General features: G+C 45.1%; 1 protein-coding gene across 10 annotated transcripts in view; it reads left to right on the forward strand.

Moving 5' to 3' along the window:
- magi1b (membrane associated guanylate kinase, WW and PDZ domain containing 1b) overlaps positions 1-22,194 on the forward strand; it is a 128,977-nt gene that overhangs the window by 101,148 nt on the left and 5,635 nt on the right. For 4 of the 10 annotated variants that reach the window (XM_070958210.1, XM_070958214.1, XM_070958217.1 and 1 more), the window contains 10 exons: positions 4,435-4,466; positions 4,929-4,973; positions 6,889-7,135; positions 10,618-10,709; positions 11,734-11,926; positions 13,560-13,931; positions 15,875-16,078; positions 19,633-19,726; positions 19,853-19,940; positions 20,907-21,050. In XM_070958210.1, the coding sequence (XP_070814311.1) occupies positions 4,435-4,466; positions 4,929-4,973; positions 6,889-7,135; positions 10,618-10,709; positions 11,734-11,926; positions 13,560-13,931; positions 15,875-16,078; positions 19,633-19,726; positions 19,853-19,940; positions 20,907-21,050 (1,511 nt within the window). The remainder of the gene's footprint in view (positions 1-4,434; positions 4,467-4,928; positions 4,974-6,888; positions 7,136-10,617; positions 10,710-11,733; positions 11,927-13,559; positions 13,932-15,874; positions 16,079-19,632; positions 19,727-19,852; positions 19,941-20,906; positions 21,051-22,194) is intronic. The other 6 variants (XM_070958219.1, XM_070958216.1, XM_070958220.1 and 3 more) reach the window with 4 other exon arrangements.

Genomic DNA, 22,194 nt, shown 5'->3' on the forward strand with positions numbered 1-22,194 from the left:
CCACGTAGCCAGTGGACAGACAAATGGCAGGTTGAGGGACTAACACAGACAAGAGGTGTTAAAGTATTTTGCAAATGTCAGTGTATTTGATGAACCCCCTCCACAGCACAGTCACTTTGCTCGTTTTCTTTGAATATATGGGAAGATAAATACCCGAAGACAGGTCTGAGATCTGAGGTTGTCTGCATGGCTACTTGGGAAACTCTTATCAGCCATCTACGCAGCATAGTGTTAAAGCACGTTGTTTACCTTTGTGTAGGTTTCCCCTCATTGCCTTTAAGTGCGGTTTAAAGGAGATTTATTGTACCCTTGACGACAGACGGGATTGAAATCTGTGTTTTCCTTTGTTTTGTCATGGACATGTGGCTTAAAGAGGGTAAAAGCACAAATAGATCATTGCCACGCTAGACAGCTCTTATTGGCATAATGTTGGGCAAGTGAACCGACGGCTTGTAATCTCCTCTTGTCAAAAAGCACTCCATGGATCAGTGTTCTTTGAGGACACAGACACATAGGCCCAAACGCAATTACGTGAACTCACATAACCCACATAAACAAACTCGCAGTTACCGTCATGCACATTCATAAGGCCCATGTAATGTGGACAGTCTTGTACACACCCATTAGACAGAGATAAACGTTGATGATGGGTCCCTGCACAGACCAAAGCAGAAAATCAATTCACTGTATGGGCAGGAAGCGTCGTATTTTTGCCCACTTCGCATTAAAAATTCTGCTGACTGTACGCTCCAAAGGCACCATAACGAACAGCATTGCAGTCCTGGAAAGCAATGATGGGGGAGCAGCCTGCCCACTAGGTGCCCACCATTCACCTTCGCACTTTTGTGGCTAGCTGGAGGCTTGTGCCTCTGAATCATCCGCTTGTTGCACGAGAGACAAGGTGAGCCTCTCTCTCCCCCACTTCCCACCAATCTCCCATGCCATCGTATCTCCCATTGTAAATCTCCACTCTCACTCCATCCTTTGTTTCTATGACAATCCTCGGCAGATAATCTGTGGATGTGTGCATATGGTGGAGGAGGGGATTTCACCGCTGCCACAAGAAAGGAGGCAGAGTGCAAGAAAAGAAAAAAACACTCCTCGGTTCCATTTCTTTTAATAATAATGCACCATGACCTTCTTCTTCAGATTTTTTTTTTTCACTTTCTGCATACATGCTCTCCCCGGTCATCTCTGCTATCTATTTTGTGACACCAGTAAGCCCCTCAGTCGCATTTAATTTCACTGTTTATACACACACACATATAGATAAAGCAGAATAAAGCTGTACTCTGCAGGGCTGTCACATCCTGGCTCCTGATGTACACAGCTGATGTGAGCCTTTCACTCCTTGGAGACAGTCTGTCAGTTCCCTATCGTCACCAGGCGCTGTCGCCACAGTGACAGATGGACCTGCCTGTTGGAAGCCATCACTCCTCGCAGAGATCTGCCGACACGTACACACATGCGGGCACTGTGGACAGACAGCATAATCTGCTTAGTAATGGGTTCCGTTTAGTGACTGCTGTGCTGCCAGGTTGTTGTAACAGTTCCTGTCTGTTGAGGGGTACTGTACAACGGCTGAGGGTACAGTACTTCTTGTCAGCCTGTGCCCACCCGCTCTATCAGTACAATTAAAACCAGGGCTCCTTTGGCAGCTTCGTTTTCATCTTTCATCCACCACACGTTGGACCACTGTGTCAGTGTTTGTCCACCAAGCACTGTCTTCACACTGCCAGAATTTAACCAGCTGTGGGGCTGTCATACAGGAAAAACAAGTTGTATTTGCTGAAATTTATGGAGTTTTGCCCCAGGCGGTGAAACAAGGTGACTGTTATTCTGTCAAGCTCAATGCAAAATTTACTGCAATACTTAAATATGCTGCACACTATTACTGTTATTTTGGCTTTATTGGAGTTTATAAATGATCAGTTGATGTATCATTAACTCCACAGGTTTTGTGCCACATGGGTTGAAGAGTCTTTTATTATTCACTCTTAAGAATGCATTTTCTACTGCACATTTTAACATTTAGTAAACAGAATAAAATGAACTGGGGGGCCCTCATCAGTCCTGGTCCATTATTTAATAGCTGAAAGTGCCAAGGATTAGTGGGCACTCTCTCACTCTTGGGCTGTCAGTGAGCAGGCCAGTCGAGATCGCCTACCCGTCCAAAACTGCTCTTTCCCTCCTCTTGTATGTAATTGGGACTGGGGGTTGGCTCATCATCCACAATACCGTTTGATCTGGGAGCTTCAAACACACTGTGGCACACACCGACACACACACACAAAAACCCATGGAACTGCCTACCAATGCAATGTGTCAACCTGTGCACCGTTATGTCTGTCTTGTCTTTGATTTGTTTATCAAAGTATTTGTCAAAGGGCATCGATGCCTCACAGCTTGGTAGAGTTCTATATTTTTGACCGTCAAAGCACTATTGCTTTCATATTGAAAGGTAAAATTCAAAAAGCTTACGGACACATGATTCAACCTGTCAGTTTGTTGCTGGCATGGGCGGGTCCGTTTTGTGTATCGGTGTATCTGATCGGGCATCTAGGAGAAAGACATTGACGGACAGCAGCAGCAGTTCAGTTGCAGTGGACAGATGAACGATAATCAAACATCAGCCTGACGCTTTGACTGACAGCATGCTTTGCCCATAGAGAAAACCTCTGGTTTGACAGCATGCATCTGCTTACGCATCTGATTGAGGGGATTGTCATGTGCTCCTGAAAGAGTGATTCCTATTGATTGGGAAAAAGGCAGTGAAAAAGGGAGAGGAGAGATATAAAGGGAAGGAGGAGGGGGGAGGAGGGGGGAGGAGAGGAAGGAGAGGAAGGAGAGGAGAAAAAGACTGCAGACGCAACACAGTTGGAGCTGTCAGTTGTGAATGAATCCAGATGTCTGAGAGATAAATAAGATGAGTGTGTGTGTTTGCGGGCATGCATGCATGTATGTGTGTGTGTGTGTGTGTGTGTGTGTGTGTGTGTGTGTGTGTGTGTGTGTGTGTGTGTGTGTGTCCCTAAAGGATTGACACACAACAGTGGCCCATTTTCTTAGATCAGACACCGTCTAGCCTCACTCATACTTTACATGTGTTACACAGCCCTGTTGTATGTGAGAGGTGTGTGCGCGTAGTTCATACTACACTCATTGTGGAATTTTGAATATTATAGAGGTAAACACACACCACGAGTCTTGCCTTCCCTCTTTGTTAATGCATTCTTTCTCCCGTTCTCATTTCCATAACTTCATACAACTGTTTATTTCATGCAGAGTGGATGCAGGGAGGGAGAGAGGACAGCGATGCGCTTAAAGAGCAAATTTCTCTGGCTGGATCGAGGCTGCATTGGCATTTTAGTCATCCGTCAGTCTTTCTTTGTGTGCTCGTCTGTGATAATGACGGAGATTTCTGGTCACTGCTCACTCACGCAGAAAGCAGTCCGTCATACCTTAAGCACACTTTGTGTCGGTGGCTTCTCGCGAAGCCGCCTGGTGCCTGTGTGTTTGCAGCTGCATGGATGTTTACCAGCATGTGGGGGTGGGAGGGAGGCTGGGATGGAAAGGAGAGAAAAAGAGGAAGAGGGAGGGAGGGTGATGATGCTGAGGGAAGAAAAGGGAGGGAGGACAGTGTGCAGTGAGGTGTGAGAGAGAGAGAGATAGGGAAAAAAAGGAAAAGGCAGCAGGAAAGGCAGAGACTGGGAGGACACGGTAACTGCCTATAGATGCTGGAGCCTTCGACAGCGGAGCGCGGCGCTCAGCGGACACAGGAAGATGGTCTCAGTAAGAGGGGAACTGACGGTTGCCTATAATTTAATGTTCAGTATCTTGGACTCCTTCTCCATGGGTAATGCTACGGCCAGGAACTCTAGAGCACAGCTCGCTTTTCTCCTCTCTACTCCTCTCTCTGGCTTTATTCTCTGGCTTAGTTGCTCTCCAAGATTCTGTCCTTTCCTCTTAACTCTCACTTTCTTCCGTCAAACACACACACACACATACACTCACATGCGTGCTCTGCCGTCGGGTAGCCAGGGTCTAGCGAGCGCCGGGTTAGCCCTCGGGGCTGGCCTCACTCTTCCGCTGCACCAGTCAAGCCAAGCGCTGGCCACGGCAGTGATGCAGATAGATCGCGCTGCCTGCGCCCCCCTCCCCTCCTTTCTTCCTCAAACGCCAGCCGCGGATGGGCGAGCAGAGGAACCAAGCAGGGAGACAGAGGAAAGAAGGGAGAAGGAGACGAGGGCTAGATGAGCACTGTTGTGGCATTGTTTTGGAGTCTGCGTTATCTGTTTCAGTTTTTTTTGTTTGTTTGTTTATTTGTTTTGGGGTTTTTTTGGCGTTCTCCTTTTTTCGTGAACATGGACGATATACCAAAAGTAAATTGGTAACCTTCTCTCTTTTTCTTTTTCCCATTTCTCTCTGGCTTCACAGGGGTGGCGCCTGCAAAGAAGAGCCCCAAACTGGTAAGTAGTTGTTTTCCTGTATTTTTCTCTTCTCCCATCCAGCCCTCACTCTTCTGTTCTCCATCCACATGGTGTAGCTGTCAGAGGGATATTTGGCTCACTTTCACTGCCTCTCCTCTCCTACCTCACCTACAGCTCTCCTCTCCAAGGGGGGACTCGTGCTGATGTTGTGGGTCTGTTTGTAGACATGGGATGCTGTGCTATGTGGGGGTGGCTCCCTGTAGCTTCACATCAGTACTCCCTCCACTCTGGCGGGGGCTGGGACGAGGGGCTTTGATGCACAGCGTGAGCTGGGTTGCTAACACGCTGATGATCGCATCGCGCTGGGTGCTAAGCTTGCAGAGTGAGAGTTGAATGTATGATCACAGCTGAGAAGTGGCCTCATCCTTTGATACATGCTGTATAAATGGAGAGACCTTGTTGTGTGACTGAACATGTGTTTGCTAATTTTTTGTTTTGCAGGATGAATTTGCGCTGGCTCCTCCATACAGAGATTACACTAGGAGGGTATGTGATGTTGTGTAGATGGGGTGAAAGTTTGGGGGGAATGAGGTGTGATGGTGGTGGTGCTGGATATGTAATGTGTTAGATGATAATGGTGATGGTACAGCATTCTTACAGCAGATAATAGAGGTGGTAAGTTGAGACTGATGATAGTGTTAATGCATGATGTTTCAACATAATGTTTGGCTGTAATAGGCTGTTTCTGTGCAACAAAACACTAAAGATGACTGCTATGCTGTGATGAATCAAGGGACGTTGGCTTGCTAGTGGCAAAATAGGACTGAACTGAGTCCGGGGAAGCAGCAAGGTTTTGTTTTTGTTGCCCCAGACCCCTGTCCCTCCCTCCCTCCTTCCCATCCTCTGTCTCCTTAATAAGTTATTGGAGCAGGAAAAACCAATGTATTAAACCAGTCCTGGAGCACAGAGGGAAAACACAATGACTGCAGAAGGTCAACTCTAATAGATCCATCAAGAACAAGAGATTTGTTTTCATTTGAAAGGGGAAAGGGATTTGGAGTTTGTGTGCATCAAACTGAGAGAGGAACAAGGAAAAATGCTGCCTCATTGGCCAATGAGGCGCCATTTTGTTTGATGGAATGACCAAAAAATCATTTTGCGGTCAGGGGGAAGCAGAAGTCCTGAGGTCTGACTTTAGCACCAAACAGGACCTGCCTTTGTGACTAATTACATGAATGCATTGATTTTTTACTTCACCACACGACCCAATGAGGTTGCACTCATAACGCTGGTGGAGTAAGCATTCCAGCTGGATCCACTGCCCTGACTTAATATTTGCTAAAGCATCAAGCTTCTTTTATGTCTAACAAGGTTGATGAATATAAACATGAATTGCAGAGGTGTTGGAGGCTGATTCAGGGAGTAATGAGTCCGAATATATTGAAGACATGACTGCACTTTGAAGGCCAAACACTTTGATATTTGAGAACAGATAAGCTGCTTGCCCCCGCCCCTTCATAGTGTATTTTTGTCCACCACATCCAAAGCACTGGGAGGTCACGTGATGTGGGGAGACTGAACTGCTGTCATTTTCTCTTACTGTCTTAAAATATCTTCCTCTCTTTCCCATGCTGAGTCTGGAACCCTTTCCTGTCTGTGTTTTCTTTTTGAAATTGGGAGAGTAATGATGAAGATAGGACTGTTAAGAAGGATAGTGAAACAATGGTCATGGGAAGGATTTTAGTTGTACTGCAGTGTACTTGTGCTTGAGCTCGGGATTGTGCGTGCTCTACCCTACTCAGCCACTGCTACCTTCAAATCCTTGAGCAGGTGCTTAAGTACCCATGTTATTGAGGGGCCAGTGGCAATTTATGAGGAGTTTTACATTTCTGGCTTCACCAGTAAAACCCTCCGTTGGTTTCAAACCCCACAAATGCTTTATTCGCTGTGAATATCTCTCCGTATGCAGCAGGGGATGCAGTTCATTCTTAATACATTCCACTCTGTTAAACAAAAGGAATAGGAAATGTACCCTCGTAAGTTGATCTACAGTTTTTTCCCCCACTGCTGAATGACTTAATCATGAGAAACCATGGAGGCCTTTTTTTCCACCTTTGTATTCTAAAATAATTCTCTACATAAAACAGCTTGATTATTCTTCGCTGAGGTAGCAACACAACAGTGGTTGACATTATACACTCTTAGATTCTGCTTCCTTTTACCCCAAGGAGCAGCAATCTTTAATCTTTTTAAAACTAGATTCTTCTGTGTTCAAATCTCATTTCTCCTCTCACAAACCACAATCCCGATTCATCTTGTCTTTCCACTGCTGAGCAGGCAATAACCTTTTTTTCTCATCTTTTCCTGCCTGTCAGCTCGCACTTCAGCCTCCCATTTTCACAGGTGTACTGACACAGCTGGCTTTCAATTGTCAAGTAATATTGATCTGCTTCTCCAACAGCAGTTGTCAAGAAAGGACAGTCAGAACAGCTCCCAGCATAGCGTTTCCAGCCACCGGAGCATCCACACAGACTCCCCCGTGCACCCTTCCCTGGCACCCCCTCTCAGTGAGAGTGTCGCTCCCCCTCCCCCCTCTCAGCCCCTGCCAAGCCTGCCGCCCCAGGACTCCCCAGCAGACGGGACCATCCAGAGAAAACCGGACCCCTTTAAGATCTGGGCCCAGTCCAGGAGCATGTATGAAAGTAGGCGTAAGTATATATATTTTTGGTGGCGGTTGGATGAGGGCTGCATGGGGCTCGATGGAGACCCTTGGTGTGTTTAAATGGTACTGCACGTTTTGGAGCAAGACTTGGGATAAGAGATAAGGCTTGTGCATGTAAGTAACGGGTTTACATTCTTAAACAAAAGCAACAAAGGCCCAGCCTTGTGTTGCTCTTGTTTGGTTTCTGGAGAGGGATGTGGTCTCAGTTTGGTGCTTCGGGTGTTATATGTGGACTTCAGCAGTTCAGCAACAAATCTTACCTTCATGACAGTTCTAACTTTTTTGTTGAAACTTGAGACTTTAAGAGCATTTTAGAGGATGTAGTTTGTGGTTCTGTTGAACTGCACTGTGTTATACAGAGACATGGTCCTGTTATTTATCCTACCCTCACTGATATAGATGAGGTGGACAAAATATGTGAAACACAGTATAATGCAATACATTTCAACAGTACGCAACCTTCATGGTGGTCGCATTTATTGCAGGACTGCTAGATGTACCTAATAAATCACAGAGAACTAAGGAAATAGCATAGTAGAATAAATATGAAAGTCCACTAAATGTAATTGTTTCTATGTGTAGTTAAAGCATAGTTCAGCGCTCTGTGAAATATGCGTATTTGCTGTCTTGAGAAGTAAGATACAGCTCTCTATGCTAGAGAAAGGGCTAGAGCGAGCAGGCGATTAGCTTAGCTTAGCTCACACATTAAACAGAGGGAAACAGTGTGCCTGGTTTGTTCAAAGTAGTTTTTATATTTCTGTTTGTGTGCAGATGAAACAAACAAGATATAACGTGTTTGTTAGTAAAAAATACATTGATGATAAAGACAGAAGAGTAGTGTCAATCTTCTAATCTTACGCTCTGCAAGAAAGTGAATAAATGTATATCCCAAAATGCTGAGTTATTCTTTAAAACAGTCTCTCAAAGCTACAAAGTTACAATTGATTTTATTGACATTTCCTACTAGCAGAAGCCTCCCACATGTCCCGTATTTTAAAAGCTACTAGATGCCGCCTTGGTCCAATTGTCAGCACTGGCACCATTGACACACTTTTACACTAGACGTCCCCGAAGAGACGCATGGGCGTATAATTAGCAGCAATAGTGGAGTGGATGTCAGCGGATTGCATGTCCCCCACCTCCTTGTCTAGCCTTTCCAAAGCAAAGGGATAACTCCAATTAAAAAGAATAACCCTCACATCCACTGTCAAGTTGAAAAGAAACAGCAGTCTGTAAGGGCTGAGAAACCTCAACATCTAATCACTTTCCCAGGCGCCACTTGTCAAGGATTTTCATTATTTAGATGCCTGTGAAGAAGAATGTTAAAAGAAGGGCTGAGCATGGGCTAGTAGTGCAGACGCCTGTTGGCCAGCTGCTGTGAAGGGCTGAAAAGACAATAGTGTTTTATTTACAAAGGAAATAAAGAACTGAGATGCAGGGTAGAGGCTGAGAGGGAGATTATGTCCACATACCTGTCCTTAGAAGCAGTCTCAGCAGGGGGCTTTCTAAATTGCCAGTTTGCTCAGTACAAATTGGAGGACATGCAAAAAGCCAAAAGGATAATGAAGAGGGACGCGTTAGAGACATAAATGGGACCTGAAAGGAAAATGTTAGGATAAGAGAAAGGTCAAGCGTGAGAAGATCAAGGGATTCTGAGTTATAGAAAAGTAGAGGGGAACACGCAGAGAATGACAGGGAGGACAGCTGACCTGCAGCAGCAGGTATAAACCCTCCACTTCCTCACGCTGCATTGAGCCCTCTTCCTAAAATCCTTCTGCGTGCACCCCATAGGGCTCAGGCCTTGGCTGGCTGCGGCAGAGACATTTCTCTACGCAACGTTTGCTGTAATGAAAAGTTCTGCTGAGATCAAGGTCTTTAAACACACCATGTGGTGAACGATTTCCATTTGCAGAAAAAAATCCCCCCAAAAACCTCACACAGCATTACCTGCTCTAAAAAGCAGAGGCCAGAGAGGAAAGGGCCTCGCTCATGCTTTATTGGCCTTCATTTCGATTATTGTCTGGTTTTAACATGATCCAGGTTTAATTTCCTCACTGTCTGAATCGTCCGTGCTGGTTATTTGCAGTCCACGCTTGGAGCTCTGCAGGTGTCTGTCTGTCTTTGTAAAATATTTATGGATCCACGCCCAGCTGCCTTACTGCGGGGATCACTCATGGATCTATTAATCGACAGGAGCAGGGTGTAGCTGTGCAGCTGATCGCCCTGAGTGCAAGTGCAGATTGCAACGGTTAGCCTTTGACTCGTCCTCTCCCACTTCCTCCGTGGTTACATTGTGATAGATTGGGAGAGATAGCTGTATTCCGCAGGGATTTTAGCTGTTGACTGAAGGAACAGATTGGGAGCAGGCTGTTTATGCCTTCTGCCACCCTGCCGCCTCTTAGTGGCTTTAGTGGCCTTGGCAGCAGTGGTCTGTGTTGGAGCAAAAGGAAATCTTCACTGGGAGTTTGCTCAGAGGTGCGTGTTTGTCAAACCCGTGCAGCACAGCTGAGACCTTTCAATTGCATGCACATAGATGCATATGTGAATAAATATACACATACTTAAAGCAAAGAAGCTCATGTGTCCACCAGGATAAGGCCGCACACATGCACACTTGCTGTGTTTGTCCCCTGCCTTCCTGTTTGTCTCCTGCCCTGAGGCTCTCCTCCATCTCCACTGCTCCATGAACCATGAGCTGTCATCCGCAACAGTGCAATGCCTCTTCTCTCTCTCTTATGGATGGGAGTGGACTGTGTGAACTAATCCATCCTCTGCTCAATAATATATGGCCTTTTCCAGCCTGCGTTAGCACCCCTGTCAGGTGGGAAGTGCTCTCCAACATATGGAAGAGTCGCGTGTTGCATATCACTTCATAAAAGAAACAGCGTAGTTCAATCGAGCAGCATTGTCCAGTCTGTGGGAGCAATGATTTAGAAAGCTAAAAGAAAATATGCTATTTTAGACATCAGAGCGGAATTTCAGCCTGATCATTTCTAATTATGGGACCAATGAATGAGGGTGCGCTGAATTTTTTTGGCAGCCTGTCTAGCTTTTGATCGTTTATTTAAGCTCTATACCTATGCTCTATCTCACCCAAAATAGATCCTTGTAATCTTTTGATGGATCAGTTTTTTGTTCTCCCAAAGGCTCCAGACGAATTGTTTGTGCAAAGTGCTACCTTAGTGACAGAGCTCGGAACAGTTGGGAGGGCGGTTATTTGCTTGTTGACACAAGCAGCTGGATGGTTTGATTCCCTGAAAACAGTGGGTGCATCCACTGCAGCTATACGTCTTTATGGCAAAGCATGACATTATGACTCAATAGGGAGATATGAAGGGAGTTATATTAAATGGCTTACTAGCATGCTGTTACTGAACTCTTCTTGTACTGGTGCAGGTACAGGAAGTCCCCTGGGCTGGCTGTTGGTATTAATGCAGAAATGTTAACTGTGGTTTGTTGATTTTACAGTTCCAGACTTCCAGGAGCAGGACATTTTCCTGTGGAGGAAGGACACAGGGTTCGGCTTCAGGATCCTCGGAGGCAATGAGCCAGGAGAGCCGGTGAGTCTCCCTTACACACTCGCTGTCTCTGGTAGCTGATTCTTTCTAGTTTAGTTTCAATGTCCTCGGTTTTCACTACACATTTGTGTGAAATGTATAAACTTCTTCTGACAAGATGTAGTAACCAGAATGATGAAATGGATGCTATATTCCCAGAAGCAGTCTGAGCAGCAGCTATAAGGTTTTTCACCGTATCTGTTTTTCTATTTATCTTCCTTCTGTGTGTAGTTCTGAGCTTCTGTGTTGGACTCAGACACATCAGTGATTTCTAACACAGTTTCTCTTTGATCTGGCCAATGTCAAAAACCCCCCACACATCTCACACACACATCACTTTTTTCTTCCCTTTTTTAAAGAGGCAGCGTTGTTTGTTCTTGTTTACTGGCCAGCACTGTGTTTTTTGAAGGAAAAAATAATGATTTACTTCAGAGCTTGGCTCAGATGACTACTGTAGCAGGCTGGAAAGAAGAGTAAAGATGTTCTAGTGAGGTTTAAATTGTAGCCGACCTGAACTGCGTTCCAACTTTTATGCCTGCTGCAAACATTGTGACATCATGAATTTTTATCTGATGTATGTATGTATGAGTTAGCATATCTTAATCAAAATATCTTGCATGGCTTCAACTCTTGAACCCATAGATTTTGCCAATTATCTGTTCATGGCGTCCAATGTATAAAACATAGATGTTGTCTCCATGACATCACTCATACTTTGCTGGAGTCAGTGACAGTGGCATCACCACATTCCTGTACAGTTGTCATGAACAGGGAAATTAGCTACAGAGACAGAAACTGTTTTGTTGTAGCAGGCTGTAAACATATTTATTTCTGCTGCAAAGTTGGACATTTTAATATGGGGTTCTATGGGGATTGACTCACTTTTGGAGCCAGCCTCAAGTGGCCACTCAAGGAAATGTAGTTTGTGGCATTTGCTTTTTCAGCCGTAGGGGTTGCTGCTTGGTTCATCATCTATATTTGTGCATAGTCTCACAAGTCTCCTTCATCCACTTTGTTTGTGTTTCAGATCTACATTGGCCACATAGTGAAGTATGGAGCGGCAGACGAGGATGGACGCCTGCGGTCTGGCGATGAACTGATATGTGTGGACGGCACAGCAGTGGTGGGCAAGTCGCACCAACTGGTGGTGCAACTGATGCAGCAGGCTGCCAAGCAGGGCCACGTCAACCTCACTGTGCGACGCAAAACCAGCTACGCCGGTAAGAAGCAAGAGGGGTCAAGATCAGAGACCTGCTGGAAGGTCCAGAAACAAAATGTATGAATTATGGCAAAATGCATTAGAGACAGTTGCTTAGAAGTTGGAGGTGTTCAGCCCGTAGTTCCAGCACAGCTCACAGTGACTGCTCCTTCTCGTTCCATTACTCCCTGCAATATTTGAACTGGATGTCAAAAAATACAGAAAATCACCATTGTCTAATTTTGTAGCTCATTTTGTAGCTGCATTTTTAATGAACGGTCACGACTGCTGTGACAAATGCATTGTGGGTCCTGTGGCTTCCTCGCAGTAGAGGTGAAATAGGAACGGTGGGATGTTCCAGTTGCACTAGTGGTCACTTAAGCAGTAGCTTTGATGCAATGTAAAGAGTAAACCGTGAGGCTGATATCAATGACATAAAATTAAACTGGATTACATTCATGCCTCATTTCCAGTGAATCCCATGTGCATGTGAAGGAAGATTGAATTGAGTGCAGGATTGCCAGAGGCAGTGGAAATTGCCATACGGAGCTGTCATTATTGAAATTAAACATATTAAATGGCTAATGCAAAAAAAAAAAATGCTATGAATAGAATCAAAAATTGGCATTGATTTCATACAAATCTAATAAGTCTTAAAAATTAACCTCTAATTGTACTTATTATGTAGTGAATCCATTTTGCGAACAAAATCATATTTGATCATTTGCCTCTGATTCCATTATATGATAATGGAATGGAATACAGCCTCTGCTGCTACAGTACAACAGTATGCAGTTGCTGAAAAGCACTCAGTACTTTACATCACCGAGGGTCCCATTTATTTTCATCACTGTTCCATCAGGGGCCTGGGGACCTGCTCACTATGTGCAGGGGTTGCCTTCTTCTTAAATAGTCTGGGTGCGTAATGGTAGGAAGCTGCTACCGCAAGCAAACGCCCCCACTGCCATTTCAATGCTCTGCTCCTCTCTGCTCCTCAGCCAGCGATAAAGAAAGACCCATAAATATGATGGAGAGGGTGGTCAACCTTCAGCCCGATGACAGCGGCCAGACGGCAGTGCATTCTGCACCCCGTCTGCCTCAGAGCGTCGAGAATATGAGGCGCCTTCTTTGAGCAGCTGTACAGGAAATGAAATGAGGAACGAAATGTCCAGATACAACAGGCGGGCCGCGTCTTTAGTTCATCTTTTGTTCAAAACAGATCAGGGAAGAGATTGTTGGAGAGGCGCTTCTCCTCAAGCTATCTTGCTGGCTTGTTTTCTACCACATCAACATAAAGTAGCTGTATTAGGAGAGGAAAGTCTCTGTTTATTTACAGTGTGTTTTATTCTCAGCTTGTAGAGATGATGTAAGATTTTGCAGTGTTGTCTTATCTTGACAGTTTTGTTTTAATGTTATCTTGCCTTATTATTCACCGGTTTCTTACTTCTTATGTAACATTGGCTGGCCTAATTTTTTGTCTTCACTCTTGATCTTCTTTCAACTCCTGAATTTCTTCTTCCCTCACCTCCCTGTCTGCAATTTGTTCTTCTTTATTCCTTCCATAAATCTCCCTTGCTGTTCTCCACACTTTTCCTCTCCCACCTTTCGCTGTATCGCTGCATCTCTCTCATCATATCTTCTTCTGCCATTTGTAGTTAAAGCAGAAGGAGACGTGCCTCCGTCGCCGGCGTCCTCCCACCACAGCAGCACCCAGGCGCCCAGCCTGACGGAGGAGATTGGGAAGCGCACCCCGCAGGGCAGCCAGAACTCCCTCAATACTGTCAGCTCTGGCAGCGGCTCCACTTCTGGCATTGGCAGCGGGGGAGGGGGCGGAGGGGCGGGGGGCAGTGGCAACGCTGTGGTCGCTGTGGCAGCCGCCACCACCTCCTCACAGCCCCCCAATACCACCTCCTCTGTCTCATCCACCTTGCAGCCGTACGATGTAGAGATCCGCCGCGGCGAGAACGAAGGCTTCGGTTTCGTCATCGTCTCTTCGGTGTCGCGGCCTGAAGCTGGCACCACCTTCGGTGAGAGATATTACACTTTGGAGTTTGGAAAGTTACAAAATATCTTCAGGCACGCTGCTGTTGATTCCATATGCAAATATTGCAGAAATCTGTTCCACTCAGCAAAACATGAAACACATATTATAGCTTTTCCTCACCACTGGAGCCTTTTATCTTCCTATCTTCTTCATGAGCTGCCTTTGTATCATCCAAAAAGCACTGAACACTAAATAGCCTGACAGCCAGCACATATTCTGGCTATTTACAGTCCCACCAGATCAATACCAACACTCTTCAAAGAAGTGGTTCTTCTTTCTCATTTTTGTCTGAGCCTGTCAAACCAAGACACTGAAACCCTTTCTTCGCCTGCAGCTGCTGCTCCACTCACACAAGGCTTTCATAATTGATCACAAGTAAAGTGGGTCTTACATAAGGCATTTGTATTATTCAGCTGAACTTAAATGGCTTCTGCCGAGCAGGTTGGTACTAAAAGCCTAATGACAACTTAATGAGAATGAGTGCTACAAGCAGGACAAATGGGGGAAATGATTGGTGTGAATTATATTTATTTTACAAAATTAAGATCCAAGAGATGCAGTGACTCAGCTTGTCTATCTTTCTGGTTAATTTTGCTTCACTTAGCTGGTATTAAATACTGCAGTATCCGAGGTTTTCAACATTCCAGTGATTCTTCTATTTGATCTCACACACCTGTGCACGTGAAGCCGTTCAGATGAATTCTGCTTTGCTTTTTGCAAACTACTTGTGACCTTTCTATGCAAGGCACTCTTTGCCCTACTGCCATGGCTTCCTGCCTACACCACTGTGGCATTCCACTCTTCTCTGTGCTCTTATCTCTGTCAGTGTGGGTGCACTGAAAATGCTCAGCTTTCCAGGTTGAATTACAAGTGGCAAAGCTCCTTTTCACGGGCCAGGGTAAAGCATGGGCCAGCAGATAAGCTTTATTTGAACTGACCTGACATGTAAAATCTAACAGAAATCCATCAGCCACATGAAAGTTTCAAACTCAGTTGCTCTGCAGATTGCTTCACAGCAGTGTCAGTGTCAGAAACCAGTCCTCCCATACTGATAGTATTTGGAGAAGCACTTAATTTTGTTGCTACAGCACCTCGGCCTTTCATTTTCTCCGTCTCTCTGTCATCTACTTTCCACTCAATATTTTACAGCCCGATTCAGTTAAGAAGACAAAAAGAAGTCGGGGTGAGACAAGTTTGGAGTGGAATAAAACAGTGAAAATGAATAATAATGAAAAAGAAGATGGAGAATGAAAGGAGTGATCGCACACTTCTTTTCTCCGCAGTGACTGATGTCAGACTGCAGACAGAGAGAGATGAGGGAGGGAGGGAGGAAGAGAGACCTCAGGGTAGTTGGCGAGATGTCAGCTCTGATGTATGTTTGTCGTCTCCAACTTTCTGCAGGTGTTTGGGATGCAGACGGCACGGCACAGTTTTTTCATTATTAACTTTTTGCTGCCGAGAGACACTCATGCAAACATAATAATGATACCCGTTTTAGAAATTTGATGCTGGAGCAGCTTTAAGTAAAAAAGGAGGATGAGGCAGAGGGGGTGGAGGAGGAGAAACATATTGGATGTGTTAGTAAGTTTTCCCAATGATTAATTTGAAAAAGCAATTTACAGGAAAAGTACACAGAACTACAGTATGACGCATTCTTTAATTTCTTTGCAGAGCACATTTTAATTTGCCCTCTTTGCCAGCGCTTTCATTTTGTTCTGTCGTTCCTCTGATCAGCTTCTCTCAGTGACTTTGGCTTGGCTTACTGTTGGCTGCCAGTGAATTAACGCTTAACCTTGTGATCCTCTTTTTCTTCTCCTTTCCCCCTTTTCCCTTCTTTTTCCTTCTCTCTCCAAACACAATCCAACAACACCTCAAACACACTCACACACCGAATCACACATCTCAACGTGTCAATGGTGATGATAGCTGGCAATGCATGTGTGGCCATGCCCCACAAAATAGGACGCATCATTGAGGGAAGCCCAGCAGACCGCTGCGGGAAGCTGAAAGTCGGTGACCGCATCCTGGCTGTGAACGGATGCTCCATCACCAACAAGTCCCACTCTGACATCGTCAACCTCATCAAGGAGGCTGGGAACACCGTCACACTACGCATCATTCCTGGAGACGGTGAGTACAGGATGATGCTAAAGGACTCCAGCTAGTTTATTATCTTTGTCATTTTATTATTCGTCTAATGGTCTCGATTCCCTCAGTAAACTGTTTCCAAAATGGAGTGCTTGCCACAGTGCGTGATATTGCTAACCAGCTCATTCTGACAGTATCCTATTCAGCTGGTAACCTTCAGTCAAAATTTAATATTTAACGGTAAGAGCTTGTTCCTGAAGGTTGTGGCTGCAAGGCTGTGCAAGTGGCTTTGTCAGGAGCACACTAATGGCAATCCTACCATACAGTCATCAGCCATTGTTCATATTATTACGTAGATTGGGTAGATTTGAGGTGCAGGACAAGTCATCACTTTCCGGAGTGGTTATTATGTATGCCTGTAGTGTTATATAAAGCAGTTCCTTCACTTGCCTTCAAAGTGACTAGAGCACCCGCAGTGGTGACAAAACTGCTTCTTTGGGGATATTTGGAAGCTTTCCCAGCCTTTTGCGTTTCTGCCTTTGGCATGCCCACATTTTGAAATGATAGATACGTGCGTGGGTGTGGATGTGGGCGTGTGTCAGTGAGTGTGTGTGTGACAGAGAGAGAGAGAGAGAGAGAGAGAGAGATGCAGAACATCCACTGGGTGTATGGGTGTGTCTTTCTTTGTCAAAGTGGTTTTAAGGAAAAGTTTGTGCACATTGAATGTCCTGTGCTGTGCAGCTGAGAGCTCTCGCTGCTTCGTGCTGACAGATCACCCTGGCATGCTTCACAAATACAGTTTAATTAAGTGTGTGTGTATGTGTGTGTGTGTGTGTGCATGCGAGGAAGGCGATACTTGCTGTCAACCTGCGCTGGTAGAAATTGGAGCTATTTGTCCGCCGCTCGTTGCTTTCTGGCTCACTTCTTATGGATGAGGAGTTTGGGGGTTTCTCTTCCCCCCGCGGAGCACTTGATGAGAAGAGCGAGCCAGAATTGCTCTGCCAGGAAGATGCAGAGAAAAATAACTGGATATGCTTTATTGAAAAGTTCTGGTTTGTGTTTATGTGCATGTGTCAAACAAACCAGACAGGACACAGAAAGAGTGACAGGAAAAGATTGTGGCTCATGTTTCTAAGTTGTGCCTCTGAGTGTCTGTTCTCTCTGCCTCTGTTTACACGAGACTGAGCATGCCTATTTTTGAGTGGATCAATCCTGTCTAAACTTTCTGACACAAATAAATACCAATGCAAGAGGTTCTTCCAAGGTGAAGTCGGGTTCAGTTCTTTTCCGTTGAGCTCACCTCTCCCCTGTGTGGGAGCACAGACAGAGTTTTGTAGTGACTGATGCTCAATACTCCTGCAATGACAAGAGGAGGCATGGTAGTCCTGCTGCTGGTGCACAGTAACACATGCACAAACAGCTAATGCCTTCATCAAAGCTGATGTCTCTGCAGCGTAGACTTGAGGCGCAGACCAAGCACACCTCATTGCTTCCTGTTGTGTACGAGAAGGGAGACAGACGTGCCTGAGGTGATATAATGTGCTATTTTTTTTAAAAAACCCTGGGGTATATTGTGTGGCACAGCCCCCCCTGCTTCTCTTATCTCCTCTCCCTTTCTTTCTCTCTCTGCTCCTCTTTTTCTCTCCTGAATTTCTCGTTTTGATTGTACCTGCTCTTGTTCCTATCTCAGCCCATTCGGGGCGGGAGGGCATATTGCCAGGGCTGGAGACAAATTACAGAAACAGCTCGGTGCTTTTTTTCAATTTTTGCGCCGTGAATGTTTTTAAGCGAGAGAGGAGAAAAGAGGCAGTGGGTCGCTAGCGGAACGGCAAGACGGAGAGAAATGCAGCTTATTCGATTAATTTCCAGACAGGAAAAAGTCAGAGGAGAGATAAATGGAGAGAGGCAGCAGGATGGGGGGAGTGGGTTATGCAAATGAGCAGATGGAGGGGCAAACCAGGGTTTATGGGGAAAAATTTGAGCCTGGCGAAAGTGAGAAATGAGCAACAGAAAATATGTGAGATTGTAAAAAATTTTTGGTTAACTCCATGAATTCCCATGGGGTGTTGTTTACAGCACGGACCTCATGCTGAGGACCGAGCAGACACATTTGTCATGCGTGCATAAAGCCAGAAGTACAAGGTTCTCCTCAACGCAGTCCTCAACAGCAGCTCGATTGGTTGACTCCGTACCATGGCCAACGCGCAATCTAGGAGTAAAGCCAATATGCTCTAAGGGGACTGGTAGAGGTGGAGGAGATGAATAGATGAGAGGGGAAGTGACTGTGAGAGGAATAACGAGTGTGGGACTCAGAAGAGAGCAGAGTCGTAATCAAATCAAAAGTACCTGTAGCTGATTAGGTTGTTAAGGAGAGGAAAGGTTTCTTTATGCAGCAAGAGTGGTGTAATGATGGTTGCATCATGACAGTGTGATTCATTGATAACACAAAATGACTGAATCAGTGTTAAGATGAAAGACAGAAGAACCAGGAGCTTTTATGTCCCAAGAGGCTGCGAGTGGATCTGTTTCCTGTTTGACAATTCACAGACAGGCAGGAGGACCGTCAGTCCACAGTGAGACGTACATCCTTTGGAGGAGAAACACAGTTTGACAAGTGCCTTGACAAAATGATTGATAGCACAAATGTAAACCTCTGTATTGCTCTGGTGTCCCAGATCTTGGGTAAGTGGTGGAGGAAGCCCGGAGGCTGGTGGAGCTGGTGGTGGTCCCTGTGGGTCAGTTAATGTTTGTAGCTGACAGCTGCTGAATCTACACCAGTGTTCACTCTGAGATCTGTGAAATATGGATTTAATTCCATCACACAAGGTCTTCCAGGACACCAGAGACATTTTTTATTGGAGTATTTTTATGGAAATTAGGAGGAACTGTATTTAAGAAGCAAATGGCAATAAAATTTACTCAGTGTAGCAAGAGGGTTTTTACATTTGCATGAGGCAGAAATGGTCTTGGACTGTGTGGAAAAATGTCTTACTTAGCAATAATTTTCCAAATACTAATCAGTTCTTGAAAAGCTCAGATTTCTTTTCTTATTTTATGGATGGCAGTCTGTTGGTCTGTGTATTGATCGTTTGGTCCACCAGTTTGGTCCAGACTGGAATATCACCTGTTGCATGGATTGCCAGTAGATTTGGTACAGATATTCATAATCACCTGAGGATGATCCTGGTGACTTTTGTGATCCACTGACTTTTCCTCTAGCGCCACCATGAGATCACCACTGGTTTTCAATGAATATGCTGACAGCTATTAGATGGATTGTCACAAAATCCAGCACCATCACCAGGTCAAAATTTCAGTTTCAGTATTTGTTATTTTGTATTTAGTGCTCAGTGTTAAACGTTAGCATGCTAATATGCTAAACTATGATGGTGAACATGGTAAACATGTTCACCATCATAAACAAGCATTTAAACAAGCATTTAAAATGAGCTTGTTAGCATTGTTATTGTCAGCATGTTAGCATGCTAACATTAGCATTTAGCCCAAAGCAGCACCATGCCTGAGCATGGCCTCACAGAGCTGCTAGTTGAGTTGAGTCTTAATCATTAAGCTTTTTCTTCTCTCACGCTCCTCAGAATCATCAAATGCGTCTTTGTTGACCAATGCGGAGAAGATTGCCACTATAACCACCACTCACACACCTCAGCAACAGGCTGCACCTGAGGCCAGGTAAGGGGCACACCTTAAAAAAGGCAGAACAATGTGGAGTTTTTCAGATGAAGTGTCAAAAATCTGCTTAAATTGCACTGGTTTGGTCTTTAATATTTCACACTAACTGTAATCGTTCTGTCCCAGGAACAACACCAAACCAAAACAGGAATCGTTTGAATTTAAAGCCCCACAAGGCCCTCCTCCCCAACCCCCAACACAAGTCTCCCCTCAGGTAAGGACGGACGCTGCACGGACGGTCATCCATTCACCTGTCCTGTCATTCATACATCCATCCATTTCATGTCTCTATCCAACACCCCAGCAGTCTACGCTCCATCCCGTCAACTTCCAACCCACATCCACATTTGTCTTTTCACACGTCCAGCCAGCTGTTCTAGCACCCGAACATCCATTCATCTTCTGTCCCCTCATGCATCAGCCAATCCACCCACCCACCTTCCCAAGGGCAAACAAAGTGCATTTTTATTTATTTATTTTCCCGTTTACGTCTACCTGCTGGCGTTATCAGAGCCCATGCATTAAGGAAAGCCTGTCTGCTTTCAAAGTAACCCCTCAGTCCACTGTGTTCCCTGCTGAATTAATCTGGCGGTGTGGAGATGGCTCTCACAGATAGCATTGATCCCTCAGCAGAGGAGATTAGGAGGGCGTGAAGACAGGAGCTTCTGTGGCTGTCTGCCTGTCCTTGTGGTGCCCGTTTTCTCGCTCCCTCTCTCTTTCTGTTTCAGTCCTCTCTTTTTGTCCACACAGAGCCCAAGGCATCAATAATTCAGCATCCTTACACCTGAACATATGCATGTACACACACACACACACACACACACACACATGCACACACTCACAGCAAGAGTCTGGCCCATCTATTAAATAGGTGTGACTTTCCTGAAGGTGGCATTTGTCCCATGCACCTGAAATAGCAGCCCACTTCAAAGGACACACACACACACACACACACACACACACACACACACACACACACACACACCTCAAATCTGAATCACAAACCTTGATGCAAATGTGTCTCCCCCCACCTCTTTCTGTGTGTGTGTGTGTGTGTGTGTGTGTGTGTGTGTGTGTGTGTGTGTGTGTGTGTGTGTGTGTGTGTGTGTGTGTGTGTGTGTGTGTGTGTGTGTGTGTGTGTGTGTGTGTATTGCGTGTGTGTGTGGTCTGTCTCCATCAGGATGCTGAGTTCTACTCAGTGGACCTGGAGCGAGACAACAAAGGCTTTGGCTTCAGCTTGCGGGGAGGCAGAGAATACAACATGGACCTGTATGTACTGAGGCTAGCTGAGGACGGAGCTGCTGTCCGTAACGGAAAGATGAGGGTACGGACACTAACACACCAAAATCCATCCAGTTTTTCTAAATATAAGGCCCCGTTTAGACGGTTAGAAGATGCTACACTTTGCCTGTCATGTTTTTCCCCCGCAGGAACTTTCTCATCAGAAGAGTTTTGATGTTAAAGTGGCACTCCACTGATTTTATACCGCAAGTTAAGTTAAGGAAATAATACCAGCCTCAGCTGTATAATGTCTTCTGTAGCTGTAGAGACTTTAAAGTGCAATAGTCACTCTGCAAGTGGAAAAATTCGAAATGTATTACTTTACAATATATAACATATATGTATAACAACATTAAGCTGCATTCTTTGGACTCACCCAAAGGATCCCCCGAGGTTCTTTGCCGACTTGGACTGTTTTAGCTTATTATGGTGCATATATGGAGAGCTCCCTCAACTGTTTAAATCTTACCACATAGCTATATGTGGGGATATCTTGGTCAGGGCAGTACTTGCTAACCATCGCTGTACATGTTAACAAACAGTAGGAGGGGTCCATGAGGAATCATTTGACTCCAGTATAACAGTATGTATGAGCTGTGTGAGAGACATTTGTATGCATCTCCAAAATGTCAATATAAGAGTGCATTTTTCAAATGATACAAGAAGGTCTTTAAATGGCTTATGTGACTTCAGAAGTTGGAGGATTTTTTCCACCCATAAAGAAACACTTAATCCTGCAGTTTATCTGAAAAATCTCCAGAGCCGTTACGTACCGATCCTGATATGATAATTGCCTGCTTTGAGGTGCAGTCGAAGCCAGTTGACTGTGTTCATTAAGAAGGTGGCTGATGATACTGCCTCATGACTTTAGAGTCATAAAAATAAGGTTATCTATCAATATAATTGCTTGTGCCTAATATACCCCCCAATTACTGCAGGCCATATTTCACTGAATATAAACAGTGTCACCTCCAGGCTTGGCCATGTAAGAAGGTTTGTGGTCTGAGTGCAACGTCAAAAGAGAGGGTGCACAAACACTGCAGAGTCATGCAGTGCTGACAGAACATGCACATTATCATTTGTTAATTGCATAAACCAGTAGCACTTCCCCTGGGCTGCCTGATTGAATATACAGTGCAGGGCTAATTGATTCTCCCTGATGTGTTTGCATGTGAGACAGAGGTACT

The sequence above is a fragment of the Chaetodon trifascialis genome, chromosome 3 (genome assembly GCF_039877785.1).
Source record: "Chaetodon trifascialis isolate fChaTrf1 chromosome 3, fChaTrf1.hap1, whole genome shotgun sequence".
Lineage (NCBI taxonomy): Eukaryota > Metazoa > Chordata > Actinopteri > Chaetodontiformes > Chaetodontidae > Chaetodon > Chaetodon trifascialis.